The sequence below is a fragment of the Thrips palmi genome, unplaced genomic scaffold (assembly GCF_012932325.1).
Source record: "Thrips palmi isolate BJ-2018 unplaced genomic scaffold, TpBJ-2018v1 HiC_scaffold_8, whole genome shotgun sequence".
Classification (NCBI taxonomy): Eukaryota; Metazoa; Arthropoda; class Insecta; order Thysanoptera; family Thripidae; genus Thrips; species Thrips palmi.
In genome coordinates, this window is record NW_023144635.1 from 13,233,369 (window position 1) to 13,252,969 (window position 19,601).

General features: G+C 45.2%; 1 protein-coding gene across 1 annotated transcript; it reads right to left on the reverse strand.

Annotated features, from left to right (window-relative positions):
- Positions 1 to 8,955: 8,955 nt before the first annotated feature.
- On the reverse strand, positions 8,956 to 11,351 carry LOC117653710. The gene is made up of 3 exons (XM_034399557.1): positions 11,182 to 11,351; positions 10,675 to 10,806; positions 8,956 to 9,319 (listed from the first exon to the last, which is right to left on the reverse strand). The coding sequence occupies exons 1-3, from the start codon at positions 11,329 to 11,331 to the stop codon at positions 9,083 to 9,085; spliced, it is 519 nt and encodes a 172-aa protein (XP_034255448.1). The 5' UTR covers positions 11,332 to 11,351; the 3' UTR covers positions 8,956 to 9,082.
- Between the last annotated feature and the right edge of the window lie 8,250 nt (positions 11,352 to 19,601).

The window sequence follows — 19,601 nt, forward strand, 5'->3', positions numbered from 1 at the left end:
GGACAGTTTTTGTCCACTTTAAATCATACAACTTACTGCAGCGGACGATACAAACTGATTACACTTTAAATACAAAAAAAGGGAAGAAAAGAACTACAAAAACGGACTGCAGATGAACAACTGCAGTTTCATCTACAGTTCCACTACAGATCCTTCCACGCGGGTAAGAAACAAAAGGAAGGTGTTATGAATGTACAAATTACTTGCATTAGTGCTGACAAATTGAGCAAAAAGTCAGCAATGCTATTCAGTGTGTTCATTTCCGGAGCACGAACCCGCATGAAAGCTGCGGCGACGGCCTTGGCTGTGAGTTCGGCGGTGAACACCATCTGAATGTACCACTGCTCGGCCGGCACCGCCAAGAGCATCGGCAACGTGTACACCTGTATCACGGCGACTTCGACGGCGACGAAAGCGCCGAGGACGATGACAGAATGCGCCGTCCAGAACGACGAGGGTCTCGGAGGCCAGCCGGCGCTGCAGTCGAGGCCGCCGACGCGCAGCAGCAGCAGCAAGGCGCGCCACTGCAGCGCCCACAGCGCGGCCATGCAGCCCGCAGCGCTTGGCGCAGTGGCACCTCGGCCCATGCTCGTTGCGCTAGCTGCGGCTTCAGAGAGTTTACACGGTAAAAACGGAACCTGGTTTTCCCAGGAACTCTGTGGAAATCGCCTATGCCTTCACCATTGGCTTCCCCGGAACACCAGGTTCCGTTTTTACCGTGTAGAGAGTTTTAAAGAACCTGTCAGTAATTTCAGGTCCTTGGCAGGTGCGGATCTAGGAGGGGAGTGGTTCATGAAGTTTCACAATGACGTACAAAACGTTGAGACCAACTCACTACACTGCGAGAAAAAACTACAGTGAATCCTGTTAATTTTTTCACAGCGTCGCTCTGTACCCTAAACTACAGTGATCTCCGTCTTTTAAAAGACAGAGCTCACTGTTGCTTTTGGTGTTCATCTCTCTGTTGTCCGAGTGGCCAATGCCACATCGGGACGGCATGGTCAAAGCCTCAAAGGTCACCGTTGGATCCCCGAGGACGTCGACGGGCACCTCACAGGGTCCCCGATGACGATGCGAGCATTTTAGACCTAGGTTCCGACCATTCGTTGAAAAGGTCTCATCAAGATCTACTCGAATCAGGAATAAAAAAATTTCTTGGTCAACCCCCTTTTTTCAAGATCCTGATTGGTCAACTGGATCTTGAAAAAAGGGGGTTGACCAAGAATTTTTTTTTATTCTTGATTCGAGTAGATCTTGATGAGACCTTTTCAACGAATGGTCGGAACCTAGGTCTAAAATGCTCGCATCGTCATCGGGGACCCTGTGAGGTGCCCGTCGACGTCCTCGGGGATCCAACGGTGACCTTTGAGGCTTTGACCATGCCGTCCCGATGTGGCATTGGCCACTCGGACAACAGAGAGATGAACACCAAAAACAACAGTGAGCTCTGTCTTTTAAAAGACGGAGATCACTGTAGTTTAGGGTACAGAGCGACGCTGTGAAAAAATTAACAGGATTCACTGTAGTGTTTTCTCGCAGTGTAGGTCGATCCTCCTCTGTTGCTGCTCACACCAAGCAGCCAAGTAGACTGAAGCACCCTGGCCACGTGTTGGGGTCTGTGGGGCGAGGCAGGTCGATGGCGTGTGCGTTCGCCATAAGCAACAAGGAGGCCACGTTGATGACCTTGACACGGTTCTCAACGTCGAAAGTGCAAGGAACCATAATGGAAGGTTTGTTGATGGGCTTACTGGACACCATGGACTTATGTATACCCAGTGTCGTCCTATTTGATGAGAGTAGGAGGGAACAACCCATCACTGTCTCAAGAATCCACGAGTGACATTGACTTTTGCATTCCCATTGCCCTGTCCAACTACTCGCATCTGAATTTCATAGCTTAATGTAAGCACAATATGGGAATATTGTACCTAAATTATTAATTCAATTGTACACTCTAAATGTCTTACGAAGAAATTTCCCATAAAACGAAGGAAATGGCGCAAGCATAATACGAAGGTAGTTTTTCTTCGTAATACGAAGGTTTTTCCTTGTATCTTACAATGAAAAAGCTAAAAAGATTCGTATTACGAAGGAATATTGCTTCGTATTATGCTTGCGCCGAATTCACTGTAACATACGAATAACATAGGTCAAATTTCATTGTAAGACATTTAGAGTGTACATAGATGCCGTGTGCTCTTCGTAAAAAAGCTAAAAAAAAGCTATACTCTTGTGTTAAATATGGTGACATGGCGTTCCCCACGGTGCGAGAACATGGCTCTCGTGTTTGCAGTGACCCATGTGCGCCCGAAACGCAAGCTTCAGACGAAGATATACATACAGCCGCTGCACTCTCATCCCAGGAACGTGACATCACGTTAAAACGAATGTGACAAAATGTCACGTTCCTTTGAGCATTGTGTCACATTCGTTTGAATGTGAATACGCTCGTTTAGGGCTGATTCACATCCAAACAAACGTGACACAATGCTCAAACGAACGTGACACAAGGGGTCCCCAACCGAGCCGGCGAGCGTACACTGACTTAAAGTCAAAACTGACTTTTTTGACTTTTTTGTGACTTTTTGATTGTTTTTTGACTTTTTTGTGACTTTTTGATTGTTTTTTGACTTTTTTTGTGACTTTTTGATTGTTTTTTGACTCTTTTGTGACTTTTTGATTGTTTTTTGACCTTTTTGTGACTTTTTTGAGTATCTTTTCTGACTTTTTGCGACTGTTTTACCTTGGAACTATTTTCACTTTCACACGTTTTAATGACTTTTTGACTTTTAAATGACTTTTTGACCTTTAAATGACTTTTTTGACTTAAAAAGTTACTTTTCCACCAGCGTTCATTGAAATTTGGCATTTTTAAAGGCTGTTTCGTGACTTTTTGGATACTTTATAGTGGTTTTCTGTTACTTTTTGACTTTTGTGACTTTTTGACTTTTTTGACTTTTAGTGACTTTTTGAATGACTTTTTCACCCGTGTACACCGATTTTCGCCGGTTGGGGACCCCTTGGTCATCTCCCTGGACCAGGTGGACGAGTGCCCCTCCGTGGACGAGTACGGCAAGACAGAGGCAAAGCCGGTGCAGGTGGTACAGTCAAGACTTTACAATACGGTGCATGTTCACACCTGCCTGGTGGAGGTGAAAACTTCCATCAAGTACTGTGGCATGTACCACCATTCGAGTGAGGTATGGATGGGAGAGCGCATGAGAGTTCGCCAGCTTAACCGAGACGGATGCCGAAAACTGTACCGTGACATCACACTTCAATCCTGGAAGGCTTGGAGCCCAACTCGTCCAAAACGTCATGGTTGTCAATTGTTGGGTCGTACACGCAGGGTGGCAAATGTGTGACGGGTTCCTATTCAATTAACGGCATGACGTATGATCATGTCACGGTGACGTCACTCGTCACGGTGACAATGAGGGACTTCTGGGCAAAGGTGTCGATGAAGGAGGGCAAAGGATGCATTCTTTCTCAAACCAAATCAACTTTCCGGGTCAATGTGGAGTTTTGGCCTCCCAATTTTTTTATCAAGAGGCCCTCACTAGGAGAGACTCCCTGTAAAATATTTTTGCAATCGGACCAATAGTTTGGGAGAAAATAACAAAAAACCATTTTCACCCATTTTAGCGCAATTTAAGGTTGAAAAATTTCAAAGTGCCAAAATGCTGCTAAATTAAGGTCCCACTTCCCCAATGCTTTTCTTATATGAAAGAGCATATTAAAAAGTAATTTTGAGCCACTTTGGAGTCAGCTGACTTTACGCGTTACCCCAATCGTGTAACATTATAGGAATTTTACGCAATTTTCATTTCTCAAATACTCCGACTCAGAACTGGACCGAATCAGGCCCAAAGCATCCTTATATAGCCCTAAGTAATATCCCAAGTAGTCGTCAAAAATATATTTCATTTGTGGATTCTGGAGCTGACTTTATAATCTTAAGTCTTTGTAACTCGATGAATTAACTGTTTTGGACTCGGATGCATATTTTCTCCATCCGAACAACTCAGATGGAGCTCAAAACAGATTCTTAACTTAAAGTAACTTTCTCTCTTGTAAATGAGCCCAAACCACCTGGAGGAAGGGGTCAAAATTGCCTCACAACAAATTCCACTGCTTTCCGGCAAAATTCCTAAAATGTTACTCGATTAGGGTAACACTTAAAGTCAGCTGCCTCCAATGTGGCTTTGACATAGCAAAATAAGCATCAAAAATCTTTCTTTGGATAAAAGCAATGAAATGAACACCAGAAAAAATAATGTTTATCTGATGAGACAGACCCTTTACCTTATGCTGGAAATGATGTTTTCAGAGGGGAACCACTTACTATGAATTACCTTGTTTTCTTCTGGTGGTCATGTAATTGCTTTTATCTAAAGACAGATTTTTGATGCTTATTTTGCTATGTCAAAGCCACATTGGAGGCAGCTGACTTTAAGTGTTACCCTAATCGAGTAACATTTTAGGAATTTTGCCGGAAAGCAGTGGAATTTGTTGTGAGGCAATTTTGACCCCTTCCTCCAGGGGTTTGGGCTCATTTACAAGAGAGAAAGTTACTATAAGTTAAGAATCTGTTTTGAGCTCCATCTGAGTTGTTCGGATGGAGAAAATATGCATCCGAGTCCAAAACAGTTAATTCATCGAGTTACAAAGACTTAAGATTATAAAGTCAGCTCCAGAATCCACAAATGAAATATATTTTTGACGACTACTTGGGATATTACTTAGGGCTATATAAGGATGCTTTGGGCCTGATTCGGTCCAGTTCTGAGTCGGAGTATTTGAGAAATGAAAATTGCGTAAAATTCCTATAATGTTACACGATTGGGGTAACGCGTAAAGTCAGCTGACTCCAAAGTGGCTCAAAATTACTTTTTAATATGCTCTTTCATATAAGAAAAGCATTGGGGAAGTGGGACCTTAATTTAGCAGCATTTTGGCATTTTGAAATTTTTCAACCTTAAATTGCGCTAAAATGGGTGAAAATGGTTTTTTGTTATTTTCTCCCAAACTATTGGTCCGATTGCAAAAATATTTTACAGGGAGTCTCTCCTAGTGAGGGCCTCTTGATGAAAAAATTGGGAGGCCAAAACTCCACATTGACCCGGAAAGTTGATTTGGTTTGAGAAAGAATGCATCAAAGTTCATCTGCCGTCCGGTCAGGCTTGCGAACTTAATGCGGAATATTGTTCTGACTTGACGTTTGGGGATGCTTACTGGGATACTGTAACTGAGACAGCTTGTCGGGAACACGAGTTTGATGTGTTGTACGACTTCATGGTGGTGCCGAAGGTGGGCACTTATGTGACAGTCGCGGAGGAAAAACATCTTTTTGCTTTGAAGCTCGATGCCCCGACAGAGCTGAGGAATCAAAACGCTTACCTTACAGAACATCCGAGGCTTATTGTCGTGATGGGAGGCGCAGCGAGATATGCGTTCGGGAAGGGGGACGTCCGTAAGATGTTGAGCGCGAACGCGGACCTACGAAGGCAATGTTTCAAGAAGTTACGTCGAAGCAGCGATTGGAACGGCTGCAACGCCAGGAGATCAATGCTCGGTGTCAACTTGAGCGGGAGAATTTAAAAAGTCGCCTGGCCCTCGCGCGCTCTAGTTCGGACCCGGTGGCGCGCCTGTTGCAGGACAAGCCCGGCTACAATGGGGTGGTTGTTGGGAGTGTCATGTACTTGGTGCAGTGCGTGCCAAGGCCTGTGCTTGTGCGTAATGTTTCTCGTTGTTATCAGGAAATTCCGGTGTCAGTTGACGGACAGCCAGCTTTTGTAACACCACACAGCAGGACGATTGTTAGCCGAGGGCAGGAAGTGACGTGCCACGACGTAACCGCACCTGTCCACCACATTGACGGCCGCTGGGTGCGGTTCGTGCCCAACATGGTGGAGGCCGAGCAGCCACAAAGTTTGAAAATTACGCCTAACAAAGGTTTGGAGTTTCCGTTATTCAGTTCAGTTTCTACCGGAGGCATTTACGCCACGGAGACGCTCCAGGGATTACAGGAGAGCCTGGAGTTCGCTGCGGAGCGAAATGCTTTAATAAATTCAATTTCACGGAAGGCTCTGGGGAAGGATGCCGACCCCACGGCTTTCAGTCATTCTCGTATGTTTTCCAGTTCAGATCTAGATGATCTGGCAACTTCTTATTATCAGCGGTTCATGTCTTCACTCCAAACCTTTGGGTCGGTGTCTTCAATCTTTGTCGCGGTGGTCATTATCCTCGCGGCGATCAAAATGGTCGCCGAGGGGATAATGTATGGGCACCTACTGAAAGGAGTGTTTTCATGCTGGGTGGTGGCGCTGGCCAGCCTGTGGACGGGGCTGGCCAACGTGCTGCTGGCACGGCACGAGAGATTTGTCCAAGAGAGAGGATTGGGGGATGCCGAGGTAGCCAGCCCGGAACCACCTCGACCGAGGGCGGCTACGCAGAAGCCGAGAACATGGACGGAGGAGGAAAGGGGGAGCATACCGCTGCCCCAAGTGGTTCCATGCCACAGCCGCTATGAGGCACAGGGGTTAAGTTAAGTTAATTTTTAGTAAAACATTCTCTAGGTTAAGTTGAAGTTTTTTAGGCTAAGTTGAAGTTTTCTCTAGGCTAAGTTGAAGTTTTCTTAGGTTAAGTTGAAGTACATTCCGAGTTTAAGTAAAATCTTTTAGAATTTTTTTTTAAGTTAGGTTAAGATTCAAGAACAGCTTCCGGGGCTGAATAGGAAATCTGAATTTTTGAATGAAACTGATAATTTGTATTTTTGTTTCAATTGTTTAAAGGAAAGCTCTCGAGGACAGAGCGATGCAGTCCACTCGCCCGTAACCGCACTGGACGCACTCGTGTACGGCGCCCCCTTGGAACAACGACTCCAGGCAACAGAGGCGACCCCAAAACCCAAGGATGCCAACCTCGGAGTGAACCGAGAGCCGTGCCCAGCCTGGAGTACACAACGGCGGGCAGGCTGCGCCGCAACCAAAGATGATACCGTGCCCGGTGGAGCAACGTGTGGCCGGAGTGACGGGCCATTCACCGAGTCATTCAACGGGTCATTCATTGGCCTTCGGACATTCATCGGAGAGATTACATCGGGAGGCGCAAGTCTTGCTTGCCTTGGCGCGGCGGAGTGTCTGAGTCGGGTGGGTCCACTGTGAGCCGAGTCCAGCCTGCAGCCCAGAGACAATTCAACAGAGCGCGGGCTGGGCGTCAAGAGAGTACATCAAGAGAAGGGGGTGCTTTCAAGAGGCACAGAAGAGGGGTGTGGAAGGTGCGGGCCTGTAAAGGGGTGGCTGCGTTGTGATGAACTTGAGGGTTACCTTGCTTGTATTGTAATTTTGCTATTATTTTGTAAATTCTGTATGTAAAGCAAATTCTCCTAAAGTTTGTTGTATTTGTATAAAATTAGATTCTTTTTAGATTCTTTAGAATTAGATTCTTTTTCATATGTTGTAATATTTAATTTCTGTGGATTCATGGTTTTTTTTTTCATTTCATTGTTATTCGATTGTTTAGCTTTCATTCATTCACTCATTCATTCATTCAATCCTTTTAAATTCATGTAATAGTTATTGGTTTTTCATTCATTCAATTTCAACCCCGGAGGGCGGGAGAATGTTGGCGGCATGAACGCCGCCAACGCTGATTTCGAGAATTTAGGCTAAGTTAGATAAGGCATCGGTTGGTCAGGACGGCGCCATAACTTGTTTGTCGTTTTGCAATATTTTCGGCTGCCGTCCGGGCCGTGTTGGCTTGAGTGAAGGGATCCCAGAGTGACCTATACTCGGTCACGCGGACGGCTCTCCGCGCGGCAGGGTGTGCGTCACGCGCAGACTTTGAACGAAGGGCCGCCTCGCGCTGGAGGCAGTGAGCAGCGAAAATCCCGTCACTGAGGCCGGCACCGATGGTTAGCGTAAGGGAGTTTGTGCGCGGTGTCGTGGTAGCACTGCGTTATCAGCCAGAGTCGAAGGGCTGGAGCGCGGTGCTCCGGGGCACTGCGAAGAGAGTCGAAGACAGAGCGTCAAAGTGGGTGGATGTGATTTGCCAGCATAGTCTTGTGGAAATATACATAAGTCTTATCAACCTCGTCTCATTCTTCATTCTAAACACCAATCACTGCGGGCTCCCCAACAGCATTCAGTGATCTGTCCTAACCAGTTTTGCTCCTGCTGTACCCCGGAGATGGGGCTCCGTGTCGTCCATCGTCCTGACCGACTTGTACAAACATCTAGGGAATGAATAGTTACCGAACTAGTTAAAATGTATGCAGGCAAGTGAATTACCTTGCAACACTAGACACGAGAGCAACAAAGTGGACCTCGGCATTTTATTTATCTCTTTACGCGTGAGTAAGAGATGGAGTCCTTTCTCCCAAGGATTCGGGCTAAGCGTGCTATGAGTGCCACTGAAGGTCGACTAGCGCTTCAGTGTTCGAGAGACACCCTGGGGCGTTTAGAAGTCAATGGGGTTACCCAAAATGCCTGAGACATTGGCAGTTTACGTCAAAAGAAGCTGCACGATGTCTCCAGCCAGGAAATGTATTGCGGGTTGCCTACCTCGCTATAAACGCGGACCTAACGCATTCCTTATATGACGTAAGTTATTTTTAGTGGTGAAGAGTCAGTTCATAGCTCGTTACGCTGTGTAGAAACGCGAAAATGTGGTCTAAATGACATGTGGGTCAATTTGGCCCGCTTGGCGCTTTGTGGTAAAAGTCAATTTATCTCGGTCAAATATGGCCCGAGAACGTCCAGATTTCGAATTTAGACGCATTTCATCATTCTAGGAAAAGTCAGAAATTAGGGGGCTGCCACTTTTTGAAAAGTCGAAATTACAGTTCAAAACTCAAAATGGGTCAAATTGGCCCGTTCGGCGCTGCTAGTGTTAAGGAAGTGGAAAAAAACGTGTGGACATTACTGCCTCGGGTGAAAGGAATTGCGTGAAACGTCCTGATACCACCATAGGCCTTGGGCTTTAGCCGCATTTTTAATTGAAAATGGACATAACGTCCGAATTCCGTCGCTGACTGTACCCTCTGCTGCACTTCTCCAACAAAATAAACGCAGCGGCATCCTCACTTCAACTTCATGCACGGGACGATGAGGCGTGCCAATTGTTTCAGAGCCGGCTCTTTGGTCGTCGGGTCATAGCAGGCCAGCGCGTCCCTCGCCGTCTTGTTTACGTCGACGCACGTCCGCAGGTTGTGGAACATGTACCTCTGCGCTAGCTCCTTTCCATTGGGGATCTTGTTCGCAGCCGACGACAAACAGCTCCTGAACTGCTTCAGCCTCGCTTGTTTGGCAGCAGCAGTCTGAAAAGGGAAGCGCAATCAACGGGGTATTTTAACGAATCCCTGGGCCGGAAGTCAAAGAAGAAAAACGTCCCCCCTCCACTCAGAATTAGCGTCCGCTCATGCGCAGGAAGCGATTTCAGTTCCTTCTTGTATTCTTTGACTTGAATTGGATTGGATGAAATGCCGTAAAAGAAAACCACCATGGTCATGGCCACGGCAAGCAGTCACCAACAAATGAAATTTCAAAGGGGTAAAGGTGAAGGGGCACTGCAAGAAAAAGCGTGAATAGTGCAACAAATGTACAACAAATGAACATCGGCAACTTTGGCCCGTTCCGTACATTTAGAAGTGTGCGAATTTCGCTTATGTTTAACCCTAACGGGATTTGAACCTAAGTCCGGGTTCAAAATAGATATTATTTTCGTCATCAGCACCCTCAAAAACATCAGAGACAATGCAAAAACTTGAATTTAAAAAATGTTAAAAATATACCCCACTGGGATTTGAACCCGAGTCCAAACTTTACTGATTGTAGGGGATTGTAGAAAGTACAACGAGAATTGCACAAAGCACAACGAGGCCTGGACTGCACAGCACTCTTTACGCCGGTTCCATTGTACTTTGTACAACAGTTGTACTTTGAAAGTACTCAAAATTCCTGATAACAAATTTGCCAGAAATTTGTGTACTTTTGTTGTGGTTTTTGGCCCGTCCCGTTTATTTTTTGGCCCGTCCCGTTTATTTTTTGGTAAAAAAAATGACGGAGGGACGGGCATATAGTATGATGCATGCTGTGCGTCCGTTCGTTCGTTCGTCCGTTCGTTCGTTCGTTCGTCCGAGGACTTCCCGTGGTCCGATCTTGACCAAATTTGGTATGCAGCCTCCTTGGGTGACCCTAAGAACCGCCCGGTGGCAGCAAATCCGATCCGAGCCCCGGGGGCGCTGCTGCAGGTGCATCATGGTCTACATGGGGTCGAGGAGGATTTCGGCAACGGATACAGCTAGCAGGGCATGTAGGGGTATTTTTGGAATCGGGGCGACGAGACAAAACCAACGGTGCCAGTTTCAAGTGAATCGGAGAAGTTTGGACCCGGGTTCAAATCCCAGTGGGGTATATTTTGAACATTCTTTTTATTCGAGTTTTTGCATTATTTCTTATGTTTTTGAGGGCGCTGATGACGAAAATAACATCTATTTTGACCCCAGACTCAGGTTCAAACCCGTCAGGGTTAAACAAAGGCGAAATTCACACATTTGTTAATGTACGGGACGGGCCAAAGTTGCCGATGTATATCGCTACTTTTCCTGTTATTTTCTTGCAGTGGGGTCTCAGGCATGTGACGTCTGATTTCGTGTGTATGAACGACCCTCACCCGTATACTTGAATGCACTGCTGCCGCCGCACCGAATGCGTTGCTGATGGCATTCCTCGCTCCAGAGAAAAGGGGCGTTGGCTCTGGCGCCACCGGCACGGTCAGGTGGCACACCAGCACCGCCACCAACACCTGGAACCAACACACACACATCTGGTGGTGATATGATTCACGATCAAATGAATGTCGACGTCCCTTACTAGAATAATCCGAACTGCCTGAGTAGAGAGCTAGAGCATTCTAGTGGTGCGGTCTGTCGCATTCGTTTGACTGTGAATTTTCACCGTTTGTCTCGCTTAAACTAACATCGCCGTTTTCACGTGAAAACGAACGTGACGTCACATTCGTCGGCTACCAGTGTTTGTGATGAGATTGTCATCATTTCAAAGTGATGAAAATATCATCCAAGTTTTTGACATTAACTGGCGACAAATTTTCACAGTGTACGTGCTTCTATTCTCTACCTGCGCAAAACAGTACTCTGACTGTATTGGGATCGGGACTTACGGTCACAGCAAAACACGCTCGGCCAAACATGGTCGACAACTGTTGCCCACGACGGGTCCTGGTCGCCTTTATGTCACGGGGGCCAGGCACCAAATGCCATTCGTGGCCATAAACTTGTCTTTTCTCATTAGTGTTTGTTACGTCAGTCATGCTTGCCTGTTCTTCCTAGAATGACGCCTCAGTTCAAGGATACAAACACTCATTACAGGAACGTGACGTGACGTCGAAACGAACGTGACAAATGCGAGACAAAATGTCACGTTCGTTAGAGCATTGTGTCAGGTTCGTTTGAATGTGAACAAGCTGAATTTTGGCCGATTCACACCCAAACGAATGTGACACAATGCTCAAACGAGCTTAAAATTTTGTCACGTTCGTTTCTACGTGATGTCACGTTCCTGGAATGAGAGTGCAGTACACGAAATTTCATGCACTTGACTAGTCAGGGCTCCACCTCACAGGGCATAGAAATTTGACGATTTTCACCGTTGTGGGCCCTTAAATCGGCCTTTACCTGGGCGCTTAGCTAGTTGTGCGTCCGTAATTGTGAAAAATGCATTCAATCTGTAGGTTCGCTTAACATGTCTCGAAACACCAGTTTCGGACCTCGTGCCCGCCCACGCTCACGGTCTCAAAAATTGAGAAAATTATACATGGTTCAGGGAAAAATGTTTTTGAACCGTTCCCCATCGTGAGAACCTCCGATATTATCATCGCATTAACAGGGCGTGAGCAGCAGTCATTAAAAGATAAAAAGAAAGGTTTATTTTTAATTCAATCATTTTTTCTTGTCCAAATTGATACTTGAGTGGAGCACTCTCGCAAGACACCTGACACTATTTCGAGAGCCATCTCCGGGTTCATAAACGACTTTTTCGCACCAAAAAGAATGCATCAAAGACCATCGGGCACAGGGTATTTGATTCTTAGACCTATAGCAACGTTCCATATGAATTTGAGGCAAATCGGAGGTAGTCGACCGTTTTCGTCAAAAAAAGCTAAGATCTTGTTTTTGTTTTTCACGTTTTTTTGGCAAAAATTTTAAACTGGCCCAAATTTGGGTATGTTGTGCTGGAGCACTCCCTCACGGCTCGTGACACTTTCGAGAGTCATTATTTTCGTCTTTCCAGGGTTTTGTTTTGGCGAGAAACCGCGAGGAACTGAAATGCTTTGAGCTTGCGCCGCGAAAGAGGGCGACGCATCGTCTACAGCTCCGTCAATTTTACTTGCGTTACAGGACCTTTAGGACATGCAGCAACGTTCGTTCCATTTGAATTTGAGACGAATCGGGGGTGGTCGACCGTTTTCGCGAGAATAAGGCTACGGCTTTTGTCACGGTTTTTCACGGTTGTTTCACGTAAAATTTGAACTGGCGTTAAGGGGGCACACCAGTGAAAATCGTCGTATTTTGGTCTTATTTTTTATTTTATCTTATTTTTCTTATATTTAACCCGAGTCGAACGCCGCAAACCCCACCCCTAAATTCCAATAACTTTGGGTCGTGCATTTTTTAAGTTGCTGAAAAGGTTATTATTTTTGCATATTTTAGACCAATTGTTAACATTTAGGTTTTCCACTTTAAGTTCAATTACAAAACCCTTGAACCACCCAAACGCAGTTGTAACAAGCTAGGGCCCGCCCTTCCGTCGAGCCGAGTTGCAGCTCCGCTTCGCTGCGCGGCAACTCGGTTCGACAGGGGGCCGGCCCAGCTTGGCCTGCCGGCGGCCTTTCCTCGGGCCTTCGGCCCTCGCATCAGACCCAACGTGGCCAGTCGAAGGCCCGGGCTTCGGCCCGCTCGCATCACACACCCCGTGAGCGGGTTAAAGCAAGTTATCGATGTACCATCGTGACTTAGGCCCGCTCTATTCACAATATGCAAAAATCCTTACACTTTTTATTCCAAATGGCCTTAAATATGCCCATTTCTTTGTCTCTTCGCCTCATTCCGAAAATACCCATATTTGCCATGCTACTGCAACTCCTTGCATAGAGGCACAGCAGGAGCGCAAAACGAGTCCGTCGCACTTTTTCCCATAACTCATGAAGGCGGGCTCCTGGACCCCCTTCCGACCCCTCGTTAAGAGGTCTTGCCAAGACCTATCCAAAACTTAAGTAAAAATTTTTAGTCGGTCGACCCCCTTTTTTCAAGATCCTGATGTGACTATAGACGAAGTCGGGTCCTGGACCCCTTTCCGACCCCTCGTTGAAAAGGTCTTGCTGAGACCAATCGAAATCTGCAATAAATTTTTTTTGTCGGTCGACCCCCTTTTTTGAAGATCCTGATCTGGCCAACTTGTAAAAGCGGCCGATGGGGTCGGGACCAGGTCCATTCATCTTGTTTTGTCGCCCCGCTTCCAAAAATACCCCTATGTGCCCCGCTAGCACCAATAATGGCGGAAATCCCCCTCCCGCTCATGTAAACCATGATGCACCTGCAGCAGCCCTTGTGCGACCCGGACGGGATTTGCACCACCGGATTATTTGTTTGGACGGTACTCCTGAAGTACCCTCCAAATCTGGTTACTCTAGCTCAACTCTTCCTTGTACACAGACACCCCCTATTTTTTGAATAGAAGGGCGGGCCAAAAAGGAACATTTTGGCGCAAACCGAACTTAAATACGTCAAAAGGCACATTTATAATCGGCAAAAAACACGTCAAACTATGTTTCTACTAAAGGGCTTTTACTCAAAACACCTTTTTTGTACCTTTGTGCCACTCTCACGGGCGCGAAAATTGAGATATTTTTATGCGGTTTGCGGCAAAATGTTCGTTTAACTTGCGTCTATGGCTTGATCCTCGGAAATGGCCCTCTCATAAATAGGACGTGAGCTGCAGCCATGAAAGCGCGAAAAAGGGGGTTTTTTTTTCCAAAAAAAATTTTTTGGGGGGGAAAAAAAAAAAGGTTTTTTTTTTTTTTTTTTTTTAAAAATTTTTTTTTCCCCCCCCCCCCGGGGGGGTTTTTTTTTTTGGGGGGGGAAAAAAAATTTTTTTTGAAAATTTTCCTTTTGGTTTTTGGTTTCCCTTTTAAAAAAAAACCCCCCCAAAAGGGAAAAAAAAAAAAAAACCCCTTTTTTCCAAAAAAAATTTAAAAAGGCAAAACACCCCCTTTTTCCCAAAAAATTTTTTTTAAAAAATTTTTTTTTTTTGGGGCCCTCCCGGGGGAAAGGGGAATTTTTGGGTTTGGGGGAAATTTTTTTAAAAACCCCTTTTTCCTTAAAGGGAAAAAAGGGGTTTTTTTTTTTTTAAAAAATTTTTTTAAAAAATTTTTTTTTGGGTTAAAACCAAAGGGCCCCGGGGGGGCCAAAACCCCGGGGGGGGGGAACCCCGGGGGGAAAAAAAAAGGGGTTTTTTAAAAAACCCCTTTTTTTTAAAAAACCCCCCCCTTCTGATTTTTTTTTTTTTTTAAAAAAAAATTTAAAATACCAAAAAAAAAGGGGGGGTTTTTTTAAAATTTCCTTTAAAACCCCCCCTTTTTTTTTGGGGGGGGCCCCCCAAATTTGTTTTTTTAAAAAATTTTTGGTTCACTTTTTTCCCCCCCTTTTTTGGGTTTTTTAAAAAAGGAAAAATTAAAAGGGCCCCCCAAAAAAAAAACCCCCACTAAAAAAATTTTTTTTTTTCCCCCCCCTTTTTTTTTTTAAAAAAAAAAGGGGAGGGGGGGGAAAAAAAGGGGGTTTGGGGGGTTTTTTCCCCTTTTTTTTTTTCCCCCCCCCCCGGGCCTTTTTTTTTGGGGGGGAAAAAACCCCTTGGCCCCCCCCCGGGGGGGGGTTTTAAACCATTTTTTTGGGGGGGGGAAAAAACCCCCCCCCCGGGGGGGGGGAAAATTTTTTGGGGAAGCCAAAAAAAGGGTGCCATTTTCCGGGGGGGAAATTTTGGCCCCCCCTTTTTAAAAAAAATTTTTTTTTTTCCCTTTTTTTTTTTTTTTTTTCCTGAGGGAAAAAAATTTTTTTTTTTCCCCGCCTTTTTTTTAAACCCTGGGCCCCCCCTTTTTTTTTTTTGGGGGCCCCAAAAAAATTTTTAAGGAAAATTTTTTTTTTTTGGGTTTTACAAAAAAAATTTTTTTTTTTTGGGGGGAAGAAAGGCGATTTCCAGGGAGTTCCTGGGAAAACCAGGAACCGTTTTTACCGTGTAGCGCCCGGAAGGGGACCGCTCTCCAACTGCAGGCTAGGCACCCGAGGCCAGTCCGACCCTGTTATAACGAGTCAAATAAATCCCTGCAGACTAAATATTTTGACTGAAATAGATAACATAACTGTAGCAATACCTCACGATGATAGGGTGTGGTGTGGGATTGTTTACCACACCGGTGGCCCTAGAATATGCACCCTAAAATATGCACTATAAAAGTTTCGTCTCTAATCCAGGTCGTTGAACTCACATCTGTCTCACAGTGAAATTAGCCTGTTAATGTATTTTTCATCTTTGAGTGAAAAACGTGCCTCCTTGGTTTATTGGGAACCGGGGATCTTTAATTTATGAAAATAAGAAAATATCTTGCAAAAGTGGTCAATTTACAAGCAAAAAGACGAAATGGCCCACAATTGATATGACCCACAATTGATTCATTGAGCTATAGATCCCGCAGTTTTCACGAGTCCGCAAAATGAATTCAAAAGTGAAATCCTCTGGTATTTAAGCAAATCATATCCAAATTTGAGCTTCCTACAATGCTGACCCACAACTGGTTCCAAAAATCAACTGTGGGCCAAAACAGACTATTTTTAAAACAGCCACAGCTTAGTAAATAAGGATGATAGACGGGGCAAGTAGTTTGCTGCAAAACTTAGTCCAAGGACCATAGTTAAAGGCTGCACATGCACTTTTGTCACCAGGTCAGAATTAAAGGCCTAAATTTTGGGATTTTTAAAAATGTGTCCCACAATTGATTTTTTACCTTTACATGAAAAAGATCCAGAATTTACCTTGTCCTTGCAAACAACCACGTCACTCGTGTAAATTTGGTTCGAATGTCAGAAACATGTCTGAAATCCTGATCAAAATTCGCGCACCTCTGAAAGCTGAAATTCTGAAAACTTACTGTGATATTGATGGGTTTGAGTTCTATAGAATCTCAGGAGATGTTTTCTGCTTTCAGAGGTTCGCGAATTTTGATCAGGTTTTCAGACAGGTTTCTGACATTCTGACAAGATTTACTTGAGTGTTTTCGACTCTTTCTAAAGCCTTAGCTTCTTTTCGACGAAAACGGTTGACCGCCTCTGTCCGATTCGTAGAACGTTGCAATGGTTCCTAGGAGCACATGCCTGGTGTCTCATGACATGTAGTGTACATGAACTCAGGCTAAGCAACGAAACGAATACAGTCGATGGGTAATAAATTTACTTTTCCGTTTCTTTATCTTAATTCATATAAATCTGAACCTTGGTGCCCATTTCATTGTCATTTCCGAACTTCGTTTCATTTGGAGTGTCATGACGTTCACCTTTGTCGAAGCAGACTTCCAACTTGATCTGTTAATGAAAGCATCTTCACCGATCCGGTTAACGATTGAGGCTGGCGTCCAGCACGTATCGCTGCATCATAGGTCGGTGGAAACGCCAACCGTATTGGTACTGAGACTTCAAAAATACTCTACAAATCGAAGAGTGTACATGGTATGCTCTAACTGGAGCATGCCTGCAAGCACGCTCTAGCTGGCGCATGCCTGCCAGGCATGCACTAATAGTGCATACATGCCATGTACACGTTTTCTGAAGCATGCATCTAGTGCAAAAGGGGATAGGGAGTTGTCTGCATCAGGAAGCGTGTACATGGCATTTGCGAGTAAGTGCATGTTTGGGCCCAGGCATGCGCTAGAGGGGTGCTTGCAGGCATGCTCCAGTTAAAGCATACCATGTACACTCTTCGATTTGTAGAGTACTCGAGTATCACACACAGTTGGGATACCTCCTTCCAATAATTGGAGTGTGTGTCTGCACTTCGCTGTCACCTTCGTTGTACAGTTGTACTTACACGTCCATCTGCCACGGCGGAGGCTCCCTGAAGCTGGCCTCTCCACTGCGTCCCAAAATCCGATCTGTAAATAGTATAAATAACGGGAAAAAGTAGCGATATACATCGGCAATTTTGGGCCCCGCCCCGTGAAATTAACAAATGGGGAAATTTCGCCTTTGTTAACCCTGCACCCCAAAATCCAGTGGCAAGTTTCCTCGCCACTGGAGTGGCGTCTTTTCCAAAGCGCCAAGATTTGGCTTTCCCCATCCCTGGTTTCCGGATTCCACGCCAAATTTTGGCGTTCCACAGAGAGCGCCAAAATTTGGCGTTCCATTCCCCAGAGCACCACAGACCAGAACAAAAAAATTTTGGCGCTGCAAAAGAAATGGAATAATTTGGCTTGGAAAGCAATACCCGTTCACAGAAAAATAAATGTGCATACAATAGTTTTCAGTGCTTAGGATCCCTAGTTCAAATCACAGCAATTATACTATGAAAAGTAGAACTGGACCAGTAAAATACAAGACCTGCATCTGTATTTTCAGGTTACGTGTCAATGCCGCTGACCAACTATTGAATCACTTTGGTTTGGCCAGCGATTCCTGAGACACGGGGAAAAATGGTACTCACATCAACAAAAAACGCTGGATATCACTGAGTCACTCTCTCTTTGATGGGGTTGACACAGCAAGGGGTCTCAGTCCATTCTCAAACCAGGAAGACTTGAGCTAGCCTCAGAGCCCTAGCCTGGCCCTGCCGCATCACGCCGCTCCCTCTTCAAAATCTTCCACAGAAAAACACTTGAATAGTTTTGAAATGGCCCGAGAGCACTCAGGCCTTTCGAAAGTACTGCGACACGATAAAACATGACAGACATAGACTATCGTTGACCGTGGCGAACGAAATGCACACAAAAGTAACAATTTGAATGTTTCGTTTGTCTAAGAGGAGTAGCCATGTTTACTGTTTTTATTGTTCAGCTTTTGTTGATTGCTTATGCGCACCAACCTGTTGAGTGCGAATAACATGGAGTGCAAATAAATTTTTTTAGTGCGAATAACATGTTATTCGCACTGTCGAGTGCAAATAAAATATCGAGTGCGAAAAAAGTTATTGCACTCAACAGGTTGGTGCGCATAAGCAATCAACAAAAGCTAAACAATAAAAACAGTAAACATGGCTACTCCTCTTAGACAAACGAAACATTCAAATTGTTACTTTTTTGTGCATTTCGTTCGCCACGGTCAACGATAGTCTATGTCTGTCATGTTTTATCGTGTCGCAGTACTTTCGAAAGGCCTGAGTGCTCTCGGGCCATTTCAAAACTATTCAAGTGTTGTTCTGTGGAAGATTTTGAAGAGGGAGCGGCGTGATGCGGCAGGGCCAGGCTAGGGCTCTGAGGCTAGCTCAAGTCTTCCTGGTTTGAGAATGGACTGAGACCCCCTTTCTGTGTCAAACCCCCTTTTCAAAGAGAGAGTGACTCAGTGATATCCAGCGTTTTTGTTGATGTGAGTACCATTTTCCCAGTGTCTCAGGAATCGCTGGCCAAACCAAAGTGATTCAATAGTTGGTCAGCGGCATTGACACGTAACCTGAAAATACAGATGCAGGTCTTGTATTTTACTGGTCCAGTTCTACTTTTCATAGTATAATTGCTGTGATTTGAACTAGGGATCCTAAGCACTGAAAACTATTGTATGCACATTTTTTTTCTGTGAACGGGTATTGCTTTCCCAAACCAAATTATTCCATTTCTTTTGCAGCGCCAAATTTTGGCGTTCTGGTCTGTGGTGCTCTGGGGGAAAGGAACGCCAAATTTTGGCGCTCTCTGTGGAACGCCAAAATTTGGCGTGGAATCCGGAAACCAGGGATGGGAACGCCAAATCTTGGCGCTTTGGAAAAGACGCCACTCCAGTGGCGAGGAAACTTGCCACTGGATTTGGAGTGTACGGGTTTTAACTCGAGTCTGGGGGCAAAAAAAAGATGTTATTTTCGTCATCAGCACCCTCACAAACATAAGAAAAATGCAAAAAATCGAATAAAAATTTTTCAAAATATACCCCACTGGGATTTGAACCCGTGTCCAAACTTCTCCGATTCGCTTGAAACTGGCACCATTGGTTTTTTCTCGTCGCCCCGATTCCAAAAAAAACCCCCACATGCCTTGCTAGCTATATCCGTTGCCGAAATCCTCCTCGACCCCATGTAGACCATGATGCAAACCCGCAGCAGCGCCCCCCGGGGGTCGGATCGGATTTGCTGCCACCGGGGGGTTCTTAGGGTCACCCAAGGAGGCTGCATACCAAATTTTGGGCAAGATCGGACCACGGGAAGTCCTCGGACGAACGGACGAACGAACGAACGGACGCACAGCATGCATCATACTATATGCCCGTCCCTCCGTCATTTTTTTAACAAAAAATAAACGGGACGGGCCAAAAACATAATTTAACTTTCATACATAGACTT

Coding starts and splice junctions, on each gene's coding strand:
- LOC117653710 (XM_034399557.1), bottom strand. CDS start 11,331: ATGACTGACGTAACAAACACTAATGAGAAAAGACAAGTTTATGGCCAC. Junction 10,807..11,181: donor GAGCGTGTTTTGCTGTGACC/GTAAGTCCCGAT, acceptor TGTTGGTTCCAG/GTGTTGGTGGCGGTGCTGGT. Junction 9,320..10,674: donor CAGTGCATTCAAGTATACGG/GTGAGGGTCGTT, acceptor TTCCCTTTTCAG/ACTGCTGCTGCCAAACAAGC.